This window comes from Hemiscyllium ocellatum, chromosome 4 (genome assembly GCF_020745735.1).
Source record: "Hemiscyllium ocellatum isolate sHemOce1 chromosome 4, sHemOce1.pat.X.cur, whole genome shotgun sequence".
Lineage (NCBI taxonomy): Eukaryota > Metazoa > Chordata > Chondrichthyes > Orectolobiformes > Hemiscylliidae > Hemiscyllium > Hemiscyllium ocellatum.
Window position 1 is genome coordinate 43,775,959 of NC_083404.1, and position 25,127 is coordinate 43,801,085.

A 25,127-nucleotide genomic window follows, 5' to 3' on the forward strand; every position below is an offset into this window, starting at 1 on the left:
CCAGTTCTTTTGCGCTCTCTATTGAACCAAGGTCAATCTCTGTCTTAATCTTAATAGTTGAGAGGAGACTATGCTGGGCTATGAGGTTACAGATTGTATTGGAGTAAAATTCTGCTGCTGTTGATTGCCCACAGTGCCTTATGGGGATGCCCAGTCTTGATCTGTTTAGCTCGGTGATGGCGCTACACAGTACAGTGAAGTCTATTCTCAATGTGAAGGCAAGACTTTGTCTCCACAAGGACTGTGTGGTGGTCACTCTTACTAATACTGTCATGAACAGATGAATCTGTAGCCAGCAGTTTGGTAAGGATGAGATCATGTTTCTCCCTCTTGTTGGTTCCCTCACTACCTGCTTCAACCTAGCAGCTATGTCCTTGAGAAACCGACTATCTCAAACAGTGGTATGGCTACCAAGCCACTCTTGACATTTAAAACCCCCAGCCCAGAGTAAATTTTGCATCTGTGCCACCCTCCATGCTTCATCAACTTGGAGGAATAGTTGAGAGAGGACAATACATGGTAGCCAGCAAGAGGTTTAGTTGCCCATATTTCACCTCTGGAGTCAGTGTTAAAAACTCTGAGGGTAACTCCCTCCTGATTGTATACCACTGTGCCATCACTCTAATGGGTCCTGCTGGTGGGAGAGGACATATCTAGGGATGGTGATGGTGGCGTCTGGGACATTGTCTGTCAGGTATGATTATGTGAGTATGACTATATCAGGCTTTTGTTTGTCTAATCTGTGAGACAGCTCTCCCAATTTTGGCACTAGCCCCCAGATGTTAGTAAAGGGGACTTAGCAGGTCAACCTGGCTGTTTCAGCCATTTTCTATGCCAAATTCAGGTGGTTCATTTAGTTTCATTTATTTCTTGAGACTTCGTAGTTCTTGATACAACTGGGTGGCTTGCTAGGACATTTCAGAGAGCAGTTGAAACTCAACCACATTGCTGAGGTTCTGGAGTCGCTCAAACCAAGTGAGGATGGTAGATTTGCTTCCCTGAAGGACAATGGTGAGTCAGATTTTTTTTTCTGATATTCGATGATTCTATGGTCATCACTAAATTCTTAATTTCAGACTTTTAAAATTGAACTAAAATTTCAGCATCTGTCATGGCGTGATTCAAACCAAGGTCCCTAGAACATTAGCTGAGTTTCTTGATTTATATCTAGCAATAATACCAACAAGTCATTGCCTCCCTATCTGTAAAGTTATATCCATCAAGCTGTCTGTTAAATGTTGCTATTGTATCTGCTTCTACCACCTCCATTGGCAGCACATTTCAAGCACTTAACGCTAAGTCTAAAAAAAAAGCCTTTCACATTTTCTACTTTAAACTTAGCCACTTTTTCCTTAAGCCCTATGGCTTGTAGTAATTGACATTTCTACCCTGGGAAAAGGACTCCAACTATGTATTTTACCCATGTCTCTCATATGTTTGTAAACTTCTATCAGATCGCCCCTCATCCTTTGACATTTGTTATTGGGAGAAATATCAAAGAGGAGTCTTGAGTTCTGTGTTCAGTAAACCTTTATTCTTTTACCGCATTTGGGAGCGACCAGAGATTGCTCTGAACCTGGCTTTCACATGGGATCCGGTTGCTCACTTAATTACAGTGCAGAGTGGAGGGGAGGTCAGTGACCCACTTTCTCCAGTCAAATGCGACATATTTATATCTTTCATGTTACAATAATTACATGCAACATTGATGTCATTGTTAGTCATTTCCCTGTACTCCAGCAAACAGACAAACAATGATGGATATCTCTATACACAGCCCAAAGTCCTCCCATAATCTCATGATGTTTACCAGATAGCTATGTCATCTATCTTTGGGACCTTACAATTCATCTGACAGTTATATGCCTACCAGACATTTTCCAATAACCGAAATACTTATCACTGTGGACTCTTCCAAATTTTCTACTAACTCTTGTACAAAAGATGAGGAAGCATATTCATTTCTACCAGTTGTTATAAAGTCTTTAAAATTAATGCTAATATAATGTGACTACAATCTGTGACATAACTGACGAATTGGGAATAATCCCTCTCTCACTTCAACCTGAGAGATCAAACAAAGAGTCATTCTGACTTGCAGTTGCAATTACAATACCTGTTACTATCATAAGTGAATTTTACACCAGAGTTTAATTCTTGAATGACTCTTTTATTGTTTCTTCTGTACATACTTTCCATTATTAATTTTCTTAACAGAAAGCATCTATTCAAATTCCACTGATGAGGGTGAAATTCAATCATTTTATAACTTTACCAAGTCTTTAAATGAAACAAGTTTAGATTCCACAAATGACTAGAGGACATAACCACATCTACACTCTACTTTGCAACCTGTCTCTGTCACTCTTTCCTTGATGTTTAAATGTAAGAATTTGTTCAAATTATCTACATTTGCACTTATGTGTCCCTAGCCCTGACCTTGCTTTTATAACCTTCCCTTGTCTCGCTCCTGTGTTGGTGGTCTTTTAGAGGTTGTCTACAGCAATTGTTGCTCCATCTTCCCTGCCATTGAGGGGGCCTCTTCTTACTGCCTTTAGTTAGCTGCTCAGAAAAATTCAGCTAAATCTCTGCATAGCTGCTCATGGGTTGCATTTCACAGTAGTCATGTGGACATGTTTAATATGTAATGATAATTATGCAAAGAGTCTAGATTATCGTGGGATCGTACTTTTCTTTTGATTCTTGCTAAACTACAAACTGGTTGTTACTAGATGTCTCTTATCTAGGTTTTTCCAAGGGTGCTTTCTTATAAAGATGTTGTGTGCTTAAAGCTTCAGACCCCAATTCAACTCCCCTGCCTTTACCCAACAGGACTCTGACCCCCGCCGGACCTTTCATGATCTTATCCAGTAACTCTGGATGAAGACCACACATCTGACTGTGAACATCTGGTATACATAGTTGCTAACCCAATTTGGTCATTTTCTGTCAGCTTAAAAGGCTCCAGGTGACCATCTTGTCAACATTAGTCATGAACCACTACAACAACGTTCAAATGGAAACAAACTGAATTTTTCCAATCTCTCCGCATAGCTAATACCCTCCAAACCAGACAACATCCTGGTAAACAATTTTTGTACCCTTCCAAAGTCTCCATATCCTTCTGGTAGTGTGACAATAGAACTGTATACAATATCTTTAAAGTGATGGTATAATTTATTTTACTTTACACAGCGGGTTGGAGTCATTATCTATGATACAAAGCCTACTGTGTAGTTGTGGAATTCGGAAGTCAAAAGCTTGAGTCAGTAAAATAACCAATTCTGTCATATTAAGGTTAATTCTTAACTGTTTTCCTGAAGCGGTCCTACAAGCCTCTTTGTGATATCAAACTGTCACATTTAGAAGAAGTAATTGATAGACAATAATTGTTGACCTTAACAGTCATGTCGTTAATGAATTGTGTCTGAGAATGAATCAGAAAGTACATTACTGAAAATTCAGTCTCTCAAACTCCCCTTAACCTCTTTCAAGATCTCTGTTAATGTTGCTCAAAACCATCACTGAAGGCAAGGCAGGATGGGCTGAGATGGCTCACCTGATTTTCTTTCTCCCTGCATCGATGTTAATGAAAGCATTACCTCCAACACAGATCAATAACTCATGACCAGGGATCATCCTAATTGTCTAACACTTGTGATGAAGCTGCTCCTTTAACAAGGTTATGCTGTCCTTGACTTTTATTTTCGGAGAGATCATAAATGACACAGAAAAGTCTGGGGTTGAAGGGGTTAAGGGCCAGATTGATAATAGCTAACATGCACTGCCTCGGATAGAAAGCTTTCAAGTTTTAAAAGAACCACAACTTGCACAGTGAAAGGGGAGTGGCCAGTTCTCCCCACTCGGCGTTTCTCAGGTTCAGTTTGGTTTGTAAAGTAGAGTGGAAAAAAATGGCTGGACCCAAACAAGCAGGTCCATGCTGGTACTATCTCTCTGACTTCTCTTCTGTAAGACCCTGTGTTTGATTTCACCTTTGGTGCCAAGGGGTGTTTATGGGGATTGTTGCAAGTATTTGGAACAGATCACTAAGTTGGGATGATCTGTTGGGTTTTCGGAGAAATTAAGTTATTTAGTATTATTGTTTGTTTCATTCAGTAATATTGTAAATAAATTCTGTTTAAAACTAAGTGGTTTGACCAGAAGCACTTTTTGTGAAATATCCACTTTACACCTGCTTAAAACAACTAGCAAAGTTAGGGTCTGGGCTACCTTCTTGAAATGTTTTGAGGGGCTGGCCTGATCCATAACACATAATATGATAACATAGTACAGGGACTGTTTGAGATGAAGCAGAGAAATACAAATTAGAAACCAAACAGATATACACTTGGAGAAAGCTTAAATATTATGCTGATAACTTAAGACTAAGAAGTGGAAGAAAACACTTGTGGGGCATAAACACTAGCATGAATAAATTAGATCCAAACTGCTCATGCTCTAGACTATGTAATTGGCTAACAGTGCACCAATTTTAGTCTCTAGATTTGAGAATTAAGTAATGGTAGAATAAATATTGCTCTTTTGAATGAAAGGCATAATACTTGAGCCCTCTCAATCAAAAAAAAGGGTCGCTAAAATTGCAAGTCTATCGAGATAGAACAGTGGAAGTGGATTGATTGGAGTGCTCTGCAGAGACCTCATGGACTGGAAGGGTTGAATTTTATTCTTCTATATCTTAATGACTCTGTTTTGTCAGTTACTGCTTTGTCTTCTGTAATATGTGCTTCCTGTCTGTAGCTTTCTGATGGAAAGATCATTCCATTATCCCCAGTGATTGTGGGCAAATTGGGAAAAGACCCAAATAAAACTACAATTTGCATTTATGGACATGTTGATGTCCAACCTGTAAGAATTGAAGATGGTTGGACTACAAATCCATGTGTGTTAACAGAGAAGAATGGTCAGTATTGTGAAAGTGTGATAGCGTTTAACTCTTACCTCAACTTACATTAGTTTGAGTCACCTTGCTTATTTTTGTATTTCTTCAGGATGATTCAATGCTTATGTTAATTTTCTTCCTCAGAATTATCACCCTCTCACATCCTTTATCACTGTATTGCTAAACTTGTCCTCTTGCATATCCTCACTTTTCATTGCTCCATCAGTGGCTGTTCTACCTTCACCTGGCTGCACCTTAAGATTAGAAGTTTCCTTCCACCTCGTGACGTCTCTGTCTTCCTTTAAGACCCTCCTTAAAACCTACCTCTTGGATCAAGCTTTTAGACACATGTTCTTATATCTCCTAATAGTGCAACACATATGATTCAGTAATTTGATAGAAATGTAGAAGATTACTTCTGGTTCAGATAGAGTGGACAAAGAAAATGATTTTGAAAAGTTGGTGTTGAAAGCTAGTCTTAGTAAAGGTGTCCATGAAACTATTATTGATTGTCATAAAAATCCTAATGTCCTTTTGAATAATTTGTCATCTCCACTTCCACCACCCTTGTGTGGAGAGATTTAGGGGACACTACCACTTAGAGTCATAGAGTCAAAGAGATGTACAGCATGAAAACAGACCCTTGGTCCAACTTGTCCATACCGACCTGATATCCCAATCTAATCGAGTTCCATTTGCCAGCACCTGGCCCATATCCCTCCAAACTCCTTCTGTTCACTTACCCATCCAAATGCCTTTTAAATTCTACTACCACTCCACCACTTCTTCTGGCAGCTCATTCCATACATGTACCACCCTCTGCATTATAAGATTGCCCCTTAGGTCTCTTTTATATCTTTCCCCTCTCCCCCTAAACCTATGCCCTCTAGTTCTGGATGCCCCACCCCAGGGAAAAGACCTTGTCTATTTATCCTATCCATGCCCCTCATGATTTTATAAACCTCTATAAGATCACACCTCAGCCTCCAATGCTCCAGGGAAAACAGCCACAGCCTATTCAACCTCTCCCTGTAGCTCAAATCTCCAACCCTGGCAACATCCTTGTAAATCTTTTCTGAACCCTTTCAAGTTTCACAACATCTTTCCGATTGGAAGGAGACCAGAATTGCAGGCAATATTCCAACAGTGGCCTAACCGATGTCGTGTACAGGCGCAACTCCTGTACTCAATACTCTGACCAATAAAAGAAAGCATACCAAACGCCGCCTTCACTATCCTATCTACCTGCGACTCCACTTTCGAGGAGCTATGAACCTGCACTCCAAGGTCTCTTTGTTCAGTATGACTCCCAAGGGCCTTATCATTAAGTTATAAGTCCTGCTAAGATTTGTTTTCCTAAAATGCAGCACCTCACATTTATTGAAACTAAACTCCATCTGCCACACCTCAGCCCATTGGCTCATCTGATCAAGATCCCGTTGTAATCTGAGGTAACCTACTTTGCTGTCCACTACATTTCCAATTTTGGTGTCATTTATAAACTTACTAACTATACCTCTTGTGCTCACATCCAAATCCTTCATATAAATGATGAAAAGTAGTGGACCCAGCACCGATCCTTGTGGCACTCCACTGGTTACAGGCCTCCAGTCTGAAAAACAACCTTCCACACCACCTTCTGTCTTCTACTTTTGAGCCAGTTCTGTATCCAAATGGCTATTTCTCCCTGTATTCCATGAGACCTAACCTTACTAACCAGTCTCCTATGGGGAACCTTGTCGAACCCCTGACTGATGTCCATATAGATCACGTCTACCACTTTGCCGTCATCAATCCTCTTTGTTACTTCTTCAAAAAGCTCAACCAAGTTCACGATTTCACAAGCACACAGCCATGATGACTATCCCTAATTAGTTCTTGCCTTCCCAAATACATGTGCATCCTGTCTCTCAGGATTTGTGGGCGGCACGGTGGCACAGTGGTTAGCACTGCTGCCTCACAGCACCTGAGACCCGGGTTCAATTCCCGACTCAGGTGACTGACTGTGTGGAGTTTGCACGTTCTCCCCGTGTCTGCGTGGGTTTCCTCCGGGTGCTCCGGTTTCCTCCCACAGTCCAAAGATGTGCGGGTCAGGTGAATTGGCCATGCTAAATTGCCCGTAGTGTTAGGTAAGGGGTAAATGTAGGGGTATGGGTGGGTTTCGCTTCGGCGGGTCGGTGTGGACTTGTTGGGCCGAAGGGCCTGTTTCCACACTGTAAGTCTAATCTAATCTAATCTAATTCCCTCCAACAGCTTGCCCACAACCGACATCAGGCTCACTGGTCAAGATTTCCCTGGCTTGTCCTTACCATCTTTCTTAAACAGTGGCACCACACTAGCCAATCTCCAGTCTTCTGGCACCTCATTTGTGACTATCAATGATACAAATATGTCAGCAAGGAGCCCAGCAATCACTTCCCTAGCTTCCCACAGAATTCTAGGGTACACCTGATCAGGTCCTGGGAATGTATCCACCTTTATGCATTTCAAGACATCCAGCACTTCCTCCTCTGTAATATCAACATTTTTCAAGATGTCACCATCTATTTTCCTACATTCTATATCTTCCAAGTCCTTTTACACAGTAAATACTGATGCAAAATACTCGTTTAGTATCTCCCCTATTTTTTGTGGCTCCCCACAAAGGCAGCCTTGCTGATCTTTGAGGGGCCCTATTCTCTCCCCAGTTACCCTTTTATCCTTAATGTATTTGTAAAAACCCTTTGGATTCTCCTTAATCCTATTTCCCAAAGCCAACTCATGTCCCCTTTTTGCCATCCTGATTTCCCACTTAAGTATACTCCTACTGCCTTTATACTCTTCCAATGATTCACTCGATCTAACCTGTCTATACCTGACATATGCTTCCTTTTTCTTAACCAAACCCACAATTTCTCTCATCATCCAGCATCCCCTACACCTACCAGCTTTTCCTTTCACCCTAACAGAAATATGCTACCTCTGGACTCTCGTTATCTCATTTCTGAAAGCTTCCCATTTTCCAGCCGTCCCTTAACCGGTGAACATCTTCCCCCAATCAACTTTTGAAAGTTCTTGCCTAATACCGTCAAAATTGGCCTTCTTCAAGTGTATAACTTCAACTTTTAGATCTGGTCTATCCTTTTCCATCACTATTTTAAAACTAATAGAATTATGGTCACTGGCCCCAAAGTGCTCCCCCACTGACACCTCAGTCACCTGCCCTGCCTTATTTCCCAAGAGTAGGTCAAATTTTGCACACTTTCTAGTGGGTACAGCCACATAGTGAATCAGAAAATTTTCTTGTACACACTTAACAGATTCCTCTCCATCTACACCCTCAAACTATGGCAGTCCCAGTCTATGTTTGGAAAGTTAAAATCCCCTACCATAACCTTCCTGTTATTCTTACAGATAACTAAAATCTCCTTACAAATTTGTTTCTCAATTTCCCACTGGGTATTAGGGTATCTATAATACAATCCCAATAAGGTGATTCTCCCTTTCTTATTTCTTAGCTCCACCCAAATAAATTCCCTGGATGTATTTCTGGGAACATCCTCCCTCAGCACAGCTGTAATGCTATCCCTTATCAAAAACTCCACTCCTCCTCCTCTTTTGCCTTCCTTTCTATCCTTCCTGTAGCATTAGTATCCTTGAACATAACTACCAGTCCTGTCCATTCCTGAGCCATGTTTCTGTAATTGCTATGATATCCCAGTCCCTTGTTCCTAACCATGCCCTAAGTTCATCTGCCTTCCCTGTTAGGCCGATTGCATTAAAATAAATGCAGTTTAATTTATTTGTCCTGCATAGTTCACTGCTTTGTCCCTGCCTACCCTGAGTGTTTGACTTGCTTTTGTTTTCAACAACATCAGTCTCAGATTGATCTCTTTCCTCACTATCTCCCTGGGTCCTCCCCCCCAACCTTACTAATTTAAATCCTCATGGACAGCTCTGGCAAATCTCCCTGCCAGTATATTTGTCCCCTTCCAATTCAGGTGCAATCTGTTCTTCTGGTTCAGGACACTTCTACCCTAGAAGAGATTCCAATGATCCAAAAATGTGAGCCCTTCTCTGATACACCAGCTCCTCAGCCAAGGACTTCCTTTTTAAACTCCTGCGTAACTCTCTATATTCTCCCTTCAGAATCTCATCCTTTTCTCTTCCTATGTCATAACTTCCAAAGTGTACAATGATCTCCTGCTGGGCCCTCTTCCCCCTTGAGAACATTCTGCACCCTCTCTGAGACATCCTTGATCCTGGCATCAGGAAGACAACACACCATTCTGATTTCTCGCTGCTGGCCACAGAAACATCTGTCTGTGCCTCAGACTAGAAAGTCCCCTAACACAATCGATCACTAGGAACCTGACGTACCCCTCATTGCATTGGAGCCATTCTTGAGACCAGAAACTCAACTGTTTGTGCTATATTCCCCTGAGAATCCATCACTCCCTACATTTTCTTGTTGTGTCATAAAATTCTTTCTCTCACACCGCTGCATCTCTTGCCTAAAATGTTAAATCTACATTCTGTAGTTCTTGTACTGTCATTTCTTGAGAACAGCTTTTCTTTTGATAACTCTTCTAGACCTTAGACATCTTTATCAGATTGGATTGCTCTATCTAATAGCCAACTCAGGAAGGGTGTGCTGAATGACCTCCTACTATGTTGGATCAGCCTCTGATTCATACTGTCATTGCTATGTGGCTTGGTGTCAAACTTTGTTTGATAACAGTCCTGTGAAGGAGCTTGTGACCTTTCATTGCCTCAAAGGTGTTGTATAAATAAATGTTGTTGGTGTAGTTTTAATGCAATCTGCTGTCATCAGGTAGTGCAACTTTTGGGTCACCATTTGGAATTTGTTTTCCTGGTTTTAATAGTAATGCTTCTGTTTGAATCTCTTGAAGGCAATCTTTATGGATGTGGAAGTTCAGATGACAAGGATCCTATTTTAGCTTGGCTACATGCCATTGAAGCATTTCAAAAATTGAAGCAAGTAGGTAATAGTTACAATAATGTCCTGCATTTATATAGCACGTTTCATCTACTAATGTGCTATACGAGAGTATGATCAGATAGAATTTGACACTAAGCCTTGTGAGGAGACACCAGGACAGATGGACAAAAACTTAACCAAAGGTATAAGTTTCAAAGAGTGTCTTGTGTATCACTGTACTGGATAATGCCAAAGGTTAGATTATTGATTAGTGTTACCATTCATGATGCAAACTGGGCTGAAAGCCAACTGAGTTTTAATTATCAAATAGACAGAAAGGTGATCTGCCTTCATACTTTAAAGGATGGGTTAATTGGTATTAACCAATTTGTAAAGTGTAAAAGTTTGTGATCTCCCATTTTCTAATATCAGCAAGACTCCAGATGAGCTGTCCAACATGCTACAACCGATTCAAAGGAGATAATGCGGCAGGGGTTTGGTGGGGTGGAAGGGGCCTTGATTTATTGAAATTGCTGGGAAGTCTTGAAGTATTCACTGCTCAGCAATATAACTCTGCTTTCATTTCAGGGGCTGCCAGTGAACGTAAATTTTATTTTTGAAGGTATGGAGGAATCTGGATCCAGTGGGCTAGATAATCTCTTAACTAAGAAAAATGAGACCTTTTTTTTCCAATGTAGAATTCATTGTTATGTCAGACAGTTCATGGCTAAGCAAGGAGCCAGTTGTGAGCTATGGAACACGAGGACTGAGCTACTTCAATATGGAGGAACAAATGGAAATTAATCATCTTTATCAACAGAACATACTTTTGATGGTAAACAGTGAATTAAAGCCAAGTTGTTTGGGTTAACTAAAGAGCTTTTGATCATTCACTTAAAGTCAAGGGAAATGTTTTTTAAAATACTCTGCTTCCATTGTTCATAAATACAAAGACATCCAGAATCATATGGCTCATGCTTTCTTATGCCACATCTCCATCACTGTTGCCATATCAAACTCCAAGGCCTCTCATCCTGGAGAAGCAATGTCAAGACTGTCGTCTTCACCTTCAAATCCCTCAGAAGCCTCACTTCTTCCCACCTCCACAGCTATCTTTTCCTTAAGTTTGCACTAATCCTCCCATCACCAGTCACCTCCTCATTGCCCATTACCTATGCTACACTGTCTACACATGTTCTTGCAGCTAATTTTCTATCTCTCTTGGCCGTCATCACTCCATGTTATTGTTGTATATTGTATGGAGATTATGTCTAAATGGAGAAGACTAAGTCTCTGTTCCCTTAAAGAGAGAAGGTTTAGAGGTGATCCAATATTCTTTAGATTACAAAGTTGTTCATTATGCACTCTCATACTTATTTTACTTCAGGGAATGCAAAACTAAAGGCTGTCTATAAAAGATAGTCACCAACAAATCAAATAGGGAATTTAGACTAAATTCCTTTATCAAGAGAATAATGATAAAATAAAACTTGCAACGGAGTGTTGAAGCATATAGCATTTAGCAGGAGCCAAGTTAAGCACAAAAGAGAAAAAGAAATAAAGGGTCTTGCTTATTGAGTGACATAAGGGAAGATGGGAAGATGGGAAGATGCGCTACTGGAGTACAATTGCTGGTATGAATTGATTGAGCTCAACTGTCTGTTTTTGTGCTGTGGACTCTATACAATTCTATGTTGATTTGGAAAACATTGGTGTTTCCACCGCTAATGTATATCCTGTACAATATCTGTCCCGCAGGTAGAAGGTGCAAATCAAGATTTGCACTCTGGTTCATATGAGGGAACAGTACATGAGGCAATGACTGACTTGATAGCTCTCTTGGGTAAGAATTAATTTTATTTATGATCAAAGTGAGGATGTAAGGTTTTCAGACCAAGAATTTGACCAGTTAGAAGTTGAAAACACAACAATGTGTCTTTAACTTTCAGCTGATGGAATATAAAGTTGTGCAAGTTATGCTAAAGTTATATAAAACTCTGACCAGACTTCATCCAGAGCAGAATGATCAGTTTTGGATTTGACATCCTAGCAGACTTTCAGTTGGACTGAAAGGGGTAAATTATACAGATAGATTGCATAGACAAGATTTACCTTGAGTATGGAAGAGGAAGAGGTGTGTTTGGTGTGTTTAATATCATTATAAGGATCAATAGTTAGAGAGATGAGAAAAGTCCAGATTAAGGCAGGGTAACCTCAGAATTAGAACCATGCCATAAGGGGTGCTGTCATGAAACACTCGTTTACACAAAGGATAGTGGAAATTTGGAACTCTGAATACTAAAAGCATTTAGAGTTCCAAATTCCATAAATACACCACCCCCTGCATGAAAACGTTGCCCTTAAGTCCCTTTTAAATCTTTCCCCTTTTAACTAAACCTATGTCCTATAGTTTTGGACCCACTTACCCTTGGGAAAAGACATTAACTATTTAGCCTATCCATGACCCTCCATGATTTTATAACCTCATAAGGTCACCTCTTCAGCCTCCAATACAGAAACAATTGTTCCAGCCTATTCAGCCTCTCCCCATAGTTCAAGTGCTCCAACTCTGGCAACATCGTTGTAAATCTTTTCAAGTTGAACAACATCCTTCCTATAGGAGGAAGACCAGAATTGAATGGAATATTCCAAACGTGGCTTCACCAATGTCATATACAGCTGTAACATGAACTCCCAACTCCTATACTCAATGCTCTGACCAATAAAGGTAAGCATACTCAACAACTTCTTCACTACCCTGTCTACCTGTGACTCCACTGTCAAGGAACTATAAACCTGCACTCCAAGATCTCTTTGTTCAGTAAAACTCCCTCGGACCTTACCATTAAGTGTATAAGTTCTGTCCTGATTTACCCTACCAAAATGTAGCACCTCATTTTAATTTAATTTAAACTCCATCTGCCACTCTTTGGCCCATCTGATCAAGATCCCAATGAACTCTGAGGTAAACTTCTTCACTGTCCACTATGCCACCAATTTTGGTGTCATCTGCAAATTTACTAACCATGCGTCCTATGTTCACTTCCAAATTATTTATATAAATGACAAAAAGCAGTGGACCTAGCACTGATCCCTGTGGCACACTGCTGCTCACACTATTGAATCTGAAAAGCAATCCCCCCCCCCCCCCCCCCCCAACACTACCACCACCCTCTGTCTCCTACCTTCGAGCAAATTTTGTATCCAAATGGCGAGTCACTGGACTTGAAACGTAAACTCTGCTTTCTCTCCCCAGATGTTACCAGACCTCTGAGTTTCTTCAGCAATTTTTGTTTGTGTAATGGGATTGATGGGTTAATTCTACCAAGTAGGCACAATGGGCTGAATTGCCGCCGCCTCTGCTGTGCTATTCTATGATTCCACATTGCCATTGAACTGACAATGGTATTAAATCATTACATTTGGACTCTGTCTTTAATTTGTGTGCTTTCATCATGGTCGAAAGGTAGGAGAAGGACTATGCTGAATCTTGTGTATTTAAGAAAGTATGTTAATTCATTTGAAGCATTTCAGGTAAGGTTTGTGACAGTAATACCTAGAAAGGGCTGTGTGACTTTATTAGGAAAGCTTGCATCTTCTGGAGTTTAGAAGAGTAAGAGGTGGCTTGATTGAAACATATTAGATACTGAGGGGTCATGACAGAGTACATGAGGGAAGGATATTTATTCTTCTCGGAAAATTTAGAACTAATGGGTCTCTGTTTAAAAATAATATGTCATCTGTTTAAGGTAGCAATGTGGAGATTATTTTTTCCCGCATAGTTTTGAGAATCTTAGGAATGCGTTCCCTGAAAAGATGATGAAAGCAGATTCTTTGAATATTTTTAAGACACCGGTAGATAGATTCTTGGTAAGCATGAGGATGAAAGGTTATCAGGAATAGGTGAGAATGTGCAGTAATCAGATCGGCCATGATCTTATTTAATGGCGTAGCAGGACAAGGGGCTAAGTGGACTATTCTGGCTCCTGTTATAAATCTTACACAGAAATTAATAAATATCTGGCAAAAATTGTATGCTCATACTGGAGGATGGGATGGGCTAAAATGTTTCATGAACAGGTTTGGAAAGCAGGTGATAGATGCAGGTAAGTTTTGGAAGATGAGGATGTACATTTAAGGGAAGAGACTGGACAAACAGAAGATTATGGCATTTCAAATGTTTATTTCCTTGAAGGTTTATTTCCTGTGCAGGTGGACAAAACATTTAAAAAATCATCATATGTGAGTTTACAAATAGATATGTAAGCCTATAAGAGGTAATCAACAATATATTTGAACAGTCACAGTTAATGTCCTGCATGTCACTTTAGAAGTTACAGTGCAACAAGCAGATGAGAGCTAAAGAGTGTGCTGAGCCTCAATACACCAGGGAGAAACCAATGCTGGATGATCATGGCCAGAGGAGAGACTGAGTACATTGGAACTACTTCCACGGCTATATTTTAAATTATGAATGATTTGGACAGAGTGAGAAGGGGATGAGCATTTCTGTCGTTCAGTGGGTCACTGGAAGTGATCAATTTAATCACAAACATCAGGCTTGAGAAATATTTATAACTTTTGAAGGATGAACAGATAAATATTTTGAAGTGGACTATTTAGTTCCTTGAGGAGAAAGTGAGGTCTGCAGATGCTGGAGATCAGAGCTGAAAATGTGTTGCTGGAAAAGCGCAGCAGGTCAGGCAGCATTCAAGGAACAGGAAATTCGACGTTTCGGGCATAAGCCTGATGAAGGGCTTATGCCCGAAACGTCGAATTTCCTGTTCCTTGAATGCTGTCTGACCTGCTGCGCTTTTCCAGCAACACATTTTCAGTATTTAGTCCCTTGAGTCAAGAGTATGGTGCTGGAAAAGCACAGCACATCAGGCAGCATATGAGGAGCAGGGGAATCAATGTTTCAGGCAAGTCCTTTTAGCCCCATGAGCTTTTTCTGCCGTTCAGTATTTGCTCTTCTGTCTCAACTTCATTTTCCTTTCTTATCTGCATATCCCTGTATTCCCTTAATGTCCAGAATATATTGAATGTATGGATACAGAGTAGGGGAGTGGAATGATTTAAGTTTCGAGACTTTGCAGTCATGATGAGCTGAAGAAAGACTCGCTGTTCCATAAACTATTATGATTTTAAATTCATTAATCCAATTTCAGACAGTCTTGTGAATTCATCTGGTCATATTCTGATTCCAGGCATCGATTCAGATGTTGTGCCCCTAACAGATGGGGAGCGTCTTCTGTGTGAACCAATTGAATTTAATCTTGAAGCCTTCAAGCATACTATTGGTACAACAGAACTCCTTCATAAAACCAAGGTATTTGTAATATTAAAAATATCTGTCAACTCAAAGAGTTTGGAAACATTAATAAAATACAAACATTGAGTTAGTTTTGGGTAAATGTCAAGCACAAGTTGTTTCAGTCATGAACTCCATATGTAGTGGAGTCCAAATTTTGTGCAGATTGGGCATAGTTCCTGTATTAATATGTTCTAATATGACTTGGTGCCAAATTTGTCAGATTATCATTGTGAAATACCTTTTGTTTCATTTGTTAAAGGAGCTTTATAAATGCAAGATGTAGTAATGGCTTGGACAGAGTAGATGTTGGGAAGATGTTTCCATTGGTAGGAGAGACTAGGACCCAAAGGCACAGCCTTAGAGTAAAAGGAAGACCTTTTAGAATGGAAATAAAGAGAAACTTCTGCAGCCAGAGAGTGGTGAATTTATGGAATTCATTGCCACAGAAGACTTCTGAGGTCAGGTCATTGACTATATTTAAGACTGAGGTAGATAGGTTCTTGAGTATCAAGGGGATCAAGGGTCACAGGGAGAAAGTGGGAGAATGGGATTGAGAAACTTATCAACCATGATTGAATGACAGAGCAGACTCAATGGTCTGAAAGGCCTAATAATTTCTGCTCCTATGTCTTATGGTCTTGTGGTCTAATTGCTGCTGCTGAGCAAAGTGGGCCATTGGAGTCCTAAGGACAGTATTTTTAATAATTCTTTGTGTTATCTTACGTAGGTGGATGTTCTCCTTCATCGATGGCGATTTCATCACTTTCTATTCATGGGATTGAAGGAGCTTTTTCAGGACCAGGAACTAAAACTGTTATTCCAGTCAAAGTGAAGGGAAAATTCTCCATATACTTAGTGCCAAACATGGATCCAGAAAAGCTGAGAAATCAAGTAAATATTGATCAGGAATGTTGATTTATCTTCAGCAAGAATTGAAGGGGAAATTCTATCCAAGTTGCATTTGGGAAAGTGGAAATAGAAAGGAGAAGATGAGAGAGGGGAGGAGGAGGAGGCAGAAATTTATAAAAAGATGTAATGAATATTATAAATCTTGGATCTGTTAAGATGTGACTTCAGTTTCTAAATTTAACAGGTTTTATTTGCAATGCTTTCAAAATGTTTATTGTATGCTTCAACTATGTGTTCTGCTCTGTTTTGCTTTTCTGAGTCCATATCTAGGCTTAACCATCAAGCACAATGAGCAACAATCGTAAACAGATTTGCATAATCAAAATTGAACAATTGAATACCACAACAAAGTGACAAATCAAAGCATGAAACATGTTTAATCCACGTCTGTGTTGCATTTATATCTGCCCCAGCAAGAAGACCTTCCTCAGTTGCATTGCAGCAACATGTACATCTATTCCCTTTCCTCAGAATACATCACCAATTCTGTTATCATTCCCTGATGGTTGAATTTGCCATCTTAGCAAGGTTGCCAGTTTTTCACTGAGGATGCATTTTATTATAATTTTGAAGGTCCTATGTTTATTGGTTCAAGTTTTTGATATCCTTCCATTCATGGTAACAACTTCAGCTTGTAACTCTTAACACCTCAAGTGGAATTGTTACCTGCTTGGAATATTCTAATGACTTCTTTCCCTCCTCTAACCTACGATTTGGGGCAGCAAAAAACAGCAGGATGAAATTGTGTTCCTTCATACAATCCATGCAATCTGAGAGTTCAGATTGCATACAATTATAGAAAAATGATGTCCTAAAACAAAACACTTGGCCCAACAAGTCCGAGCTAGTAGTTACGTTGTACATGAACATCCCCCAACCTTCTCCATCTTGCCCTATCGATGTGTTTCTCTAGTAATTTCTCCTTCATGTACTTAACCCCCTTCCCTATCTTGCCTTAATGTCAGGGGAGAAGATGTGGAATAGTAATGCCACTGAACTAGTAAATCAGAAGCCTAGTCTATAATGCTATTGGGACATGGGTTTAATTCCTACCATAGCAGATAATGGAATTTAAATTCAATTAATAAAAACCTGTCAGAAAAAGCTTGTTTCAGTTCTGGTACCATTCTGTTTTTACCTCATCTGTACGTATGTATGTCCATGAAGACCAGCACAGAACAGAGTCCCATGTGTGATCTAACTAACAAATTCACCAATTTTAAATTCGACTCCACTGGTACTGAACTGTGAGTGCTTGTTATACTACTTAGAACCATTTTGTGGCCTTGATAACCTGTGATACTAGTTTGTTGATCTCAGTTACCAACGAGATATTGTGTTGTGATGGACTATTGTATCTTACAGTGTTGCTGTTTTTGTTGCTAATTTGTTCAAATACTCTTTATAGGTGAAGACATATCTTAATGGAGTGTTTGCAGAAAGTAGAAGTCCCAACGAACTATGAATCACTTTACAATCTGGATCAAAAGCTTGGCTTGCTGATGTCACTGACAAACAATATAATGCAGGACGAAGAGCCTTTAGAAAAAGTTAGTGAATTGTAAGTAATAAAATGTGAAATCTTACAGAATCTGTTGCTGAGTCATGAAGCAACAGTCAAACCACATATCTGCTCTTGTAAATGCAAATAAAACCACAGCTATATCAACTATTCAAGGGGAATTTTACCTCTATGTCCCGGCCAATGTTTATCCTTCCAGAGGTACCCTTAAATATATGCTCATTTTTTATGCAGTCAGTGATCATGAATGCAGAAATTAGGAGCAGGTTTGTGATTAGGATCTGGCCCACACTGGCTGAAAGGATGGTGGAGGCAGACTTTTTATTTATTCAGCCATGATTGAATGGTAGAGCAGACTCAGTGGGCTGAATGGCCTAATTTATGCTCCTATGTCTTTTGGTCTAATTATTGGTGCTGAGCAGAGACATTGCTAGACCAGCATTTGTCACCCATCCCAGATGGCAGGTCAGAGTCAACCATGTTACTGTAGGTCTGGAGTCACATGTAGGCCAGACTAGGTAAGGATGGAATTCCCCTCCCTAAAGACATTAGTGAACCAGAAGGATTTTTCCATTAATTGACTATGGTCATCATTGGACTCTTAATTCAGGGTTTTGTTAAATGTGAATTCCACCATCTGCCTTGATGAGATTCAAACCTGAGTCTCCAGAACATGACCTGGGTCTCTTGATTAACAGTCCAACAATAATATCACTAGACCATCACACAAGCGTGTGGTTTTTAAAAGTTAATTGGTTAATTATTTTAAAAGAGAACGTTTCAGGGCCCTTGGGAAAAGGCTGGTGGAGTGGGATCAGCTGGGTTACTCTCGCAGAGAGCCATCCCAGCCAAAGTGGGCTGATGGTCGAACAGCACTTTTATCATTTTACCATTCTATGATCCTACGCTATTTGTGGGAGCCTACTGTCTACAAATGCGTTGCCGTTTATCCCCACATCATGATGGTGACTACACTTCAGCAAAACAGCACTTCGGGGCATTTTACTAGGTTAGTGGTGTTTTATGAATGCAATTTGTTGTTCTTGTAAACCAGAAAACAAAATTGCATGTGTCAATTTGTATTGTGCAATTACCTATAGAGCGCAAACAAACGTGTTCCTGGGACTGAACAGATTGATTCAATCCTGATTTCCCTTATGTTTCATGTAATTCAAAAGAGGAATTTTGAATGATTCTGAAGAAGGAATGAAAATTACACTGGGCAGTGTTAGTTCTAGTTCTTGAGTTCATGCAATCTCTGCCTTTTCAAGGTGTATTCTGACCTGATAGTTTTTCTATGACCACATCCATTGAGAGAGTGCTGTGCCATTATTTGGAGTTATTTTGTATGCAAATATAAAAGAACAAAAGAAAGAACCTGCATTTCTATAGCACCTTTTTATAATCTCACTTACAATCTCAGAAAGTTCCAAATACTTTGCAGCCATTTAAACGTAGTCACCGTTCTAATATAGGAAATGCAGCAGCCCCAACTTTCATACAGCAGGCTTCCAAAAATACCAATTTGATAATTGCCAGGTCTTTCAAATAGTGACAAGAGGATTTTTACATTACCTTTAGTGGGTCTTTGTTTAATGTGTCACTCACAAAACAGCACATGCAGCATTCTCTCTGTATTTACTGTATTATGAGTATCAGCCTAGATATTATGTTTAAGGCTCTGCAGCAGGATTTGAACCTCCAACCTTTTATAACTCAAGAGGCAAGAGTGTGACTGATCCTAGCTGACACTATCAATAAAATCATGATACTGGCTGTAGTTGCTACCATTGTGTCGCAAGACCTGGATGATAATTTGTTATATTTTTAAACCACAATGGCAACCCCATTAAGTTTTTCTGTTTAATTCATGCTTGCACAAAACACTAATACTAAGTAAAGTAGATTTCATAAATAGTTAACTATTGCTCACTTTGCACTTAATTTTGTTGTTGCTAAGTTTTTGGAATTGAAGCTGACCTGATCCGTGCAGGAGGAACGATTCCCATTGCCAGGACATTCCAACATACAATGCAGAAAAGTGTGATGCTGCTGCCAACTGGTGGAGCTAACGATGGTATACATTCTCAGAATGAGAAACTCAGCAGGTAAAACATACATAATTATATATAATGGACCAAACAGAAACATGCCATTTGACCCAACTAGTGCTGGTGTTAACACTGTCTATCATAAAGGGGAGATAACTGAACACTTAAAAACAAAGCTCAATTTACTAGTGTCAGCTCAATTATATGAAGGGAGTAAGCAGCAAGGTGGATAATGTGGATCTGGTGGATGTGGTATATCTAGATTTCCGAAGGCATTTGACAAGGTGCCACGTGAAAGACTGATCCAGAAGGTTCAATCCCAAGGATTATGGGTGGAGTACTGGCCTGGATAGAGGATTAGCTGACTGACAGGGAGCAGGGAGTCAGGATAAATGGTCCTTCTCTGGATGGCGAACTGTACCTGGTAGGATGCTGCAGGGTTCAGGTTTCAACTCTCAACTCATTGTAATCTATGATCTGCAAAACAGGGACAGAGTGCAATGTAGTAAAATTCATGGATGATACCTAGAGTAAGTGGGAAGGCAAGCTGTGATGTGGAGTTCCCCGATTGGGGATTTTAATCAGACGTCCTGATGCTCTGACAGCGGGATCAACATCAAGGAGTTTCCATGTGTACATAAAGGGTGGCTTGGCGATGGGATACTGTGGCAATGCAGAGGAATCTGGGTGTCCTTGTCCTTGTTCATAAATTGTGGAAAGTGGGTGTATAGTTGCAGCACATAATAAGAAAGATATGGAATCTTGGCATTTATTGCAAAAGAACTGGATTATCAAAGTAAAGAAATGTTGTCACAATTATATAAGGCATTGATGAGACCACACCTGGAGCACTGTGTCTAGTTTTGGTGTCCTCACTTGAGGAAGATTGTAGTGGCACTGGGGGCAGTTCAGTGGAAATTCATGAAATTGATTCCAGGGCTGAAAGGGCTGTCTTAGATGGAGTAGTATAATAACTTGGGCTTGCATGAGTTGGAGTTCAGCAGAATGAGAGGTGGGCATGGAATCTCTTTGAGGTATATAAAATACTAAAGGGGATTGATAAGGTGCATGTTGAATGGATGTTCCCCTTTCTGGAAACAGCTTTAAACAAGAGGTCATAGATATAGAGTGAGAGGAGATAGGTTCAAAACTGAGATGAGGAGAAACCACTTCTTTCAGAGGGTTCTGAATCTGTGGGACTCAGTGCCCCAGAATGCAGTGGAGGCAGAATCAATTAACCGATTTTAAAAAAAATGTTTCTGATAATAAGTGGGTTAGCGAGCTATGGGAAGCAGACATGAAAGTGGAGTTGAGACCAGGATAAGAGCAGCCATGATCATGTTGAATGGCGGAGTGGACTCGAAGGGCTGGATTATTTACTCTTGCTTTTAATTCCTCATGTTCTTCTCTTCACTCCACTCGAGTCTCCGCTGATTAATTCACTCCACTTCATCTCAACCTATCATCATATTCTATTCTCTTTTCTCTGAAATATTTTCATCTTGATTCCTTTTCAATTCACTTAAGCTATTTGTCTCAACCAGTCTATAGTTTTCTAATGTCTGTTTGTATGATGTTACATTTTTCCTCAGTGTTACTTTGGTATTGGTACTCATTCTTAGCTGCTAACATGATATTACAAAAAGTCTTTGAACCAGTTTTAAAGACAAAATCACGTGGAATGTGTCATCTGAAAGGCTGGAGGAGGAGATTCTAGGTACAGGAGTAGGGATGTCTTGCGGCAACTATACAGGATATTGGTAAGAGCACACCTAGAATATTGTTTGCAGGTTTGTCTCCTTATCTGAAGAAGAATATTTTAGTTATTGAGAGAGTGCAAAGAAAGTTTACTAGACTGATTCCGGGGATGGTTGGACTGACCTACAGGCAGAGATTGGATTGGTTAGGACTACATTCATTAGAAGAATCAGGGGAGGGTCTCTTGCAAGCCAATAAAATTCCAACAGAATTAGGCATGGTAGATACAGGAATTATGTTCTTGATGACTAAGGAGTCCAGGACCATGGGTCACGGTTTAAGAATAAGTGGGTAGGCCTTTTAGGACAAAGGTGAGGAAGTTCTCAACAGATATTGGTGGGCCTCTAGAATTGTCTGCCACAGGACACTGTCAAGGTAAAAACATTAAAGTCTTGCCAGAAATTCATAGATATAGTTCTGAGACCTAATGAGATTAAATAAGATAGAGAGAAAGCAGGAACGGAATACTAAGTTGAATGAACAGCCAAACTGAATGGCAGAGCAGGCTGAAAGGGCTAAATGGCCTCATCCTGCTCCTATATTCTATGTTTCTATCATAACTTGCAAAAGAGAATTGAAAAACAAAACATTTGTGCTGCTGGGGAAAGAGCAGAGCAGTGGAAATAATTAGATAGTTCTATTACAGAGTTAACTAAGCAAGATGTCTATGTGTTTGATTTGGGATTAAGTCCTCTTTGAACCAAATATGGGGAAATGACAATTTTATCTTACTTTTTCAATAAATTATTTGAATGAAAAATTAATAACATTTGAAAGAAGAGACCAGAATAGAAATCACAACCATGAAATCCAATCCCCAGACTCAAATACTAGTAGGACTAAGCATCTGACAGACCATGGTCACACTGGATTGAGATTCGATAAGCTTAGTGTACTTGACTTAATGTAGTGGTATCTCCTTACTGACCATAGTTACCCTCATTTCACTAAGGATTGGTCCCCTTTCACTTTGAGACATAGTCATTTGGTTGAAGCCCATGCAGTATATTTGCCATGTCGTATGGGACTAATTGAGTTTAGGAAACCTGTTCAGCATGGATGAATTGGACAAAAGAGCCTGTTTCCATGCTGTATGGTGCTATGACACTACGAAATTGGTCTGGGAATTGGTTCAGCGTTGTGACTTGGCAATTTCCAGGTTAGATGCTTTGACTGTGACTCAGTGGGTAGCACACTTGCCCCTAACTCAGAAGGAGAGATTCAAATTCCACTCCAGATGGTTGAACATCTAAACTATGTTGACTTTCCACTGTGGCCATGAAGAAGTGCTGAACTGTTGGAGGTAAGTCTTCTAGAGATACCCTCTTAGGTAGATGCAAAATATCCTACATAACATAATGAAAGTAAGATCGGGGAGTTATCCTTCATGTCCTGATCAAATAGACCTTGACTGATTTCACTAGAAAAAGCTTATTCTGTCGTAATTCTGTGCGAATTTGCTGTGTGTAATTCAGTTGCCACTTTCCTACATCACAACAGTGATTGCAATTCAAGAAAATATGCATTTGGCTGTAAAGTGCTTTGGAATACCTGAGGTAGTGAAAGGGACCATATAAGTACAAATGTCTCTTCTGTCTCTCTCGTATTTCTTATCAATTGGCACAAATCTTAATAGAATATTTTCACTGGTCGATTTGAATATCTAACGAACTATATAAATCAATCCTGAGGAATAGAATCTCCTAGATGTTTTTGAACAAATTTGTTTGTGCTGTCTTAATTTCTCCAAGATGCTTCTCTAAATTGGACAATGAAATTGGAGTTAACTTTACATTTCATGATACTGATGAGGTACTTCAGATGCTGACATCCATAAAACTGTCAGCATCCTTTTACTGAGCCTGAGGATAGAGGGATTTAGAATGTGGGTGGTCTCTTTCCTTGCTGATGGTGGTACAATGAAAACCAGGGATGTTCAAGAGACCAGAACAGGGTGGAATGCAAGATTATATCAGAGTGGTGCTGGAAAAGCACAGCAGGTCAGGCAGCATCGGAGGAGCAGGAAAATCGACATTTCGGGCAAAAGTCCTTCATCAGGAATGAAGGCAGGGAGCCTCCAGGGTGGATAAATAAGTTGGGGGTGGGCAGGGATTGAGGCTGGGGAGGAGATAGCAAAGAGTACAATAGGTGAATGGGGGTGGGGATGGAGTGATAGGTCACAGAGGAGTGTGGGGGAAAGTCGCAAAGAGTACAATAGGTGAATGGGGATGGGGATGGAAGTCAGAGGGGGAGGTGGAGCGGATAGGTGGGAAGGGAGATTGTCAGGTAGGACAGGTCATGAGGCCAGTGCGGAGCTGGAAGGTTGGAACTCAGGTAAGGTGGAGGGAGGGGAAATGAGGAAACTGGTGAAGTCCACATTGATGTCCTGGGGTTGAAGATTGTCAGGCTAGAGGTTACAGACCTCGGAACGGGTGAGGTCACAGAGGGATTTATAAACAAGAGTGAAAATTTTAATTTCTGGGCAATACCAGGCCAGGAGCAATGTAAGTCTGCAATCACTGGGATAATGAATGAATGAATGGGAGTTAGGATATTCAATTGATCACCTATATTCTGTTTGTAATTAAATACTCTTGTCTTTTTTTAGGGAAAACTATATAGATGGGACAAAGTTGTTTGCAGCATTTATGATTGAGATTTCACAGCTTTAAGAAGAATGGTCCACATTATTATATATAGATGTAACGTTTTTTGCAATAATTAGTAAAACATATTGTAATAAAGTGACATGGGATTGAGAAAGAGACTGTGTTTAGAACTTTAAAAAAAGGGCTAACAGGAATTGAAATTATATGTATCTAAAATTAATCCCCCAATATTAATCATGCAAATTTTATCTGCATCTTTTCAAGTGTAATAGGCAAAAAAGTCCATGCATCATGTTAATATGTTTTAATTTGTAATATTTTAGCTTTGCAGGGCCTGTAATTCATAAGTTTTCCAATTACACAGTAGGAATTGAGTTTATGAATACCAATCTGATTTTTTTTCATGTATTAATGTTAACCTATTTATTTTAAACATTTAATCAATACCTTGCACTGGACTAGTGGAAACTAAGTTTGTTAGTGTCCTATTCTATCCATGTTTGTGGTATTTCGATCGCCTTTAGAATCCAAATATTGCTCACCTGATGACTGACTTATAATGTGAAGAGTGTCACCAAGCCTCGTGCACTAAGTTAAAGTGTTGTCGTGCGTGCCCGGGATCATATTACAGGGCTCCAGTAAGATAATGGTAATTCATTATAATAGGCTAGTTAAGTCACTGGTAGATGAGCTAATGCTGAAGATGATGGTGGGGTAATGTGATAAGTTAAGTGTAATGTAGGGAACCAGTCTGGCAGACTTTGATTAGTTTAGAAAGATAAAGCGAGCCCTCGTGATTGGTTATGCTAATGTTATGTGATAAATGCGGGAACAACACCTGTATAAACTATAGGACAAAGAGATTGTGGGCAGTTAGGGAAGATCTTTTGCTAGATGCCACAGCTTTGATTTTGCAAGATTATAGTTTAATTTCATGAAGGATTTTCTGCATCACTTGCTAACTTTTTTTTATAGAACATTGAGTGATTCTTCCACAACAGAAGCAGATTCACTTGTAACTTTCAAGAGAATGATAATTTTCTGAAAAAAATAACATGGCAAGATTCCAGGGAAAGAGCAAAGAAAACAGTTCTAGTTGGATAGTTCTTTTAAAGAGATGTTCCTGGGATGATAGGCCAATTC

General features: G+C 39.8%; 1 protein-coding gene across 1 annotated transcript; it reads left to right on the forward strand.

The window, feature by feature from the left end:
* The first annotated feature begins 176 nt into the window (after positions 1 to 176).
* cndp2 (carnosine dipeptidase 2) lies at positions 177 to 24,047 on the forward strand. The gene is given in 12 exon segments (XM_060824009.1): positions 177 to 218; positions 4,759 to 4,921; positions 9,793 to 9,881; positions 10,410 to 10,502; positions 10,504 to 10,600; positions 11,572 to 11,664; positions 14,990 to 15,150; positions 15,863 to 15,890; positions 15,893 to 16,026; positions 17,453 to 17,594; positions 19,527 to 19,674; positions 23,984 to 24,047. Coding segments are annotated over 12 exon segments (1,254 nt in total).
* Positions 24,048 to 25,127: the final 1,080 nt, after the last annotated feature.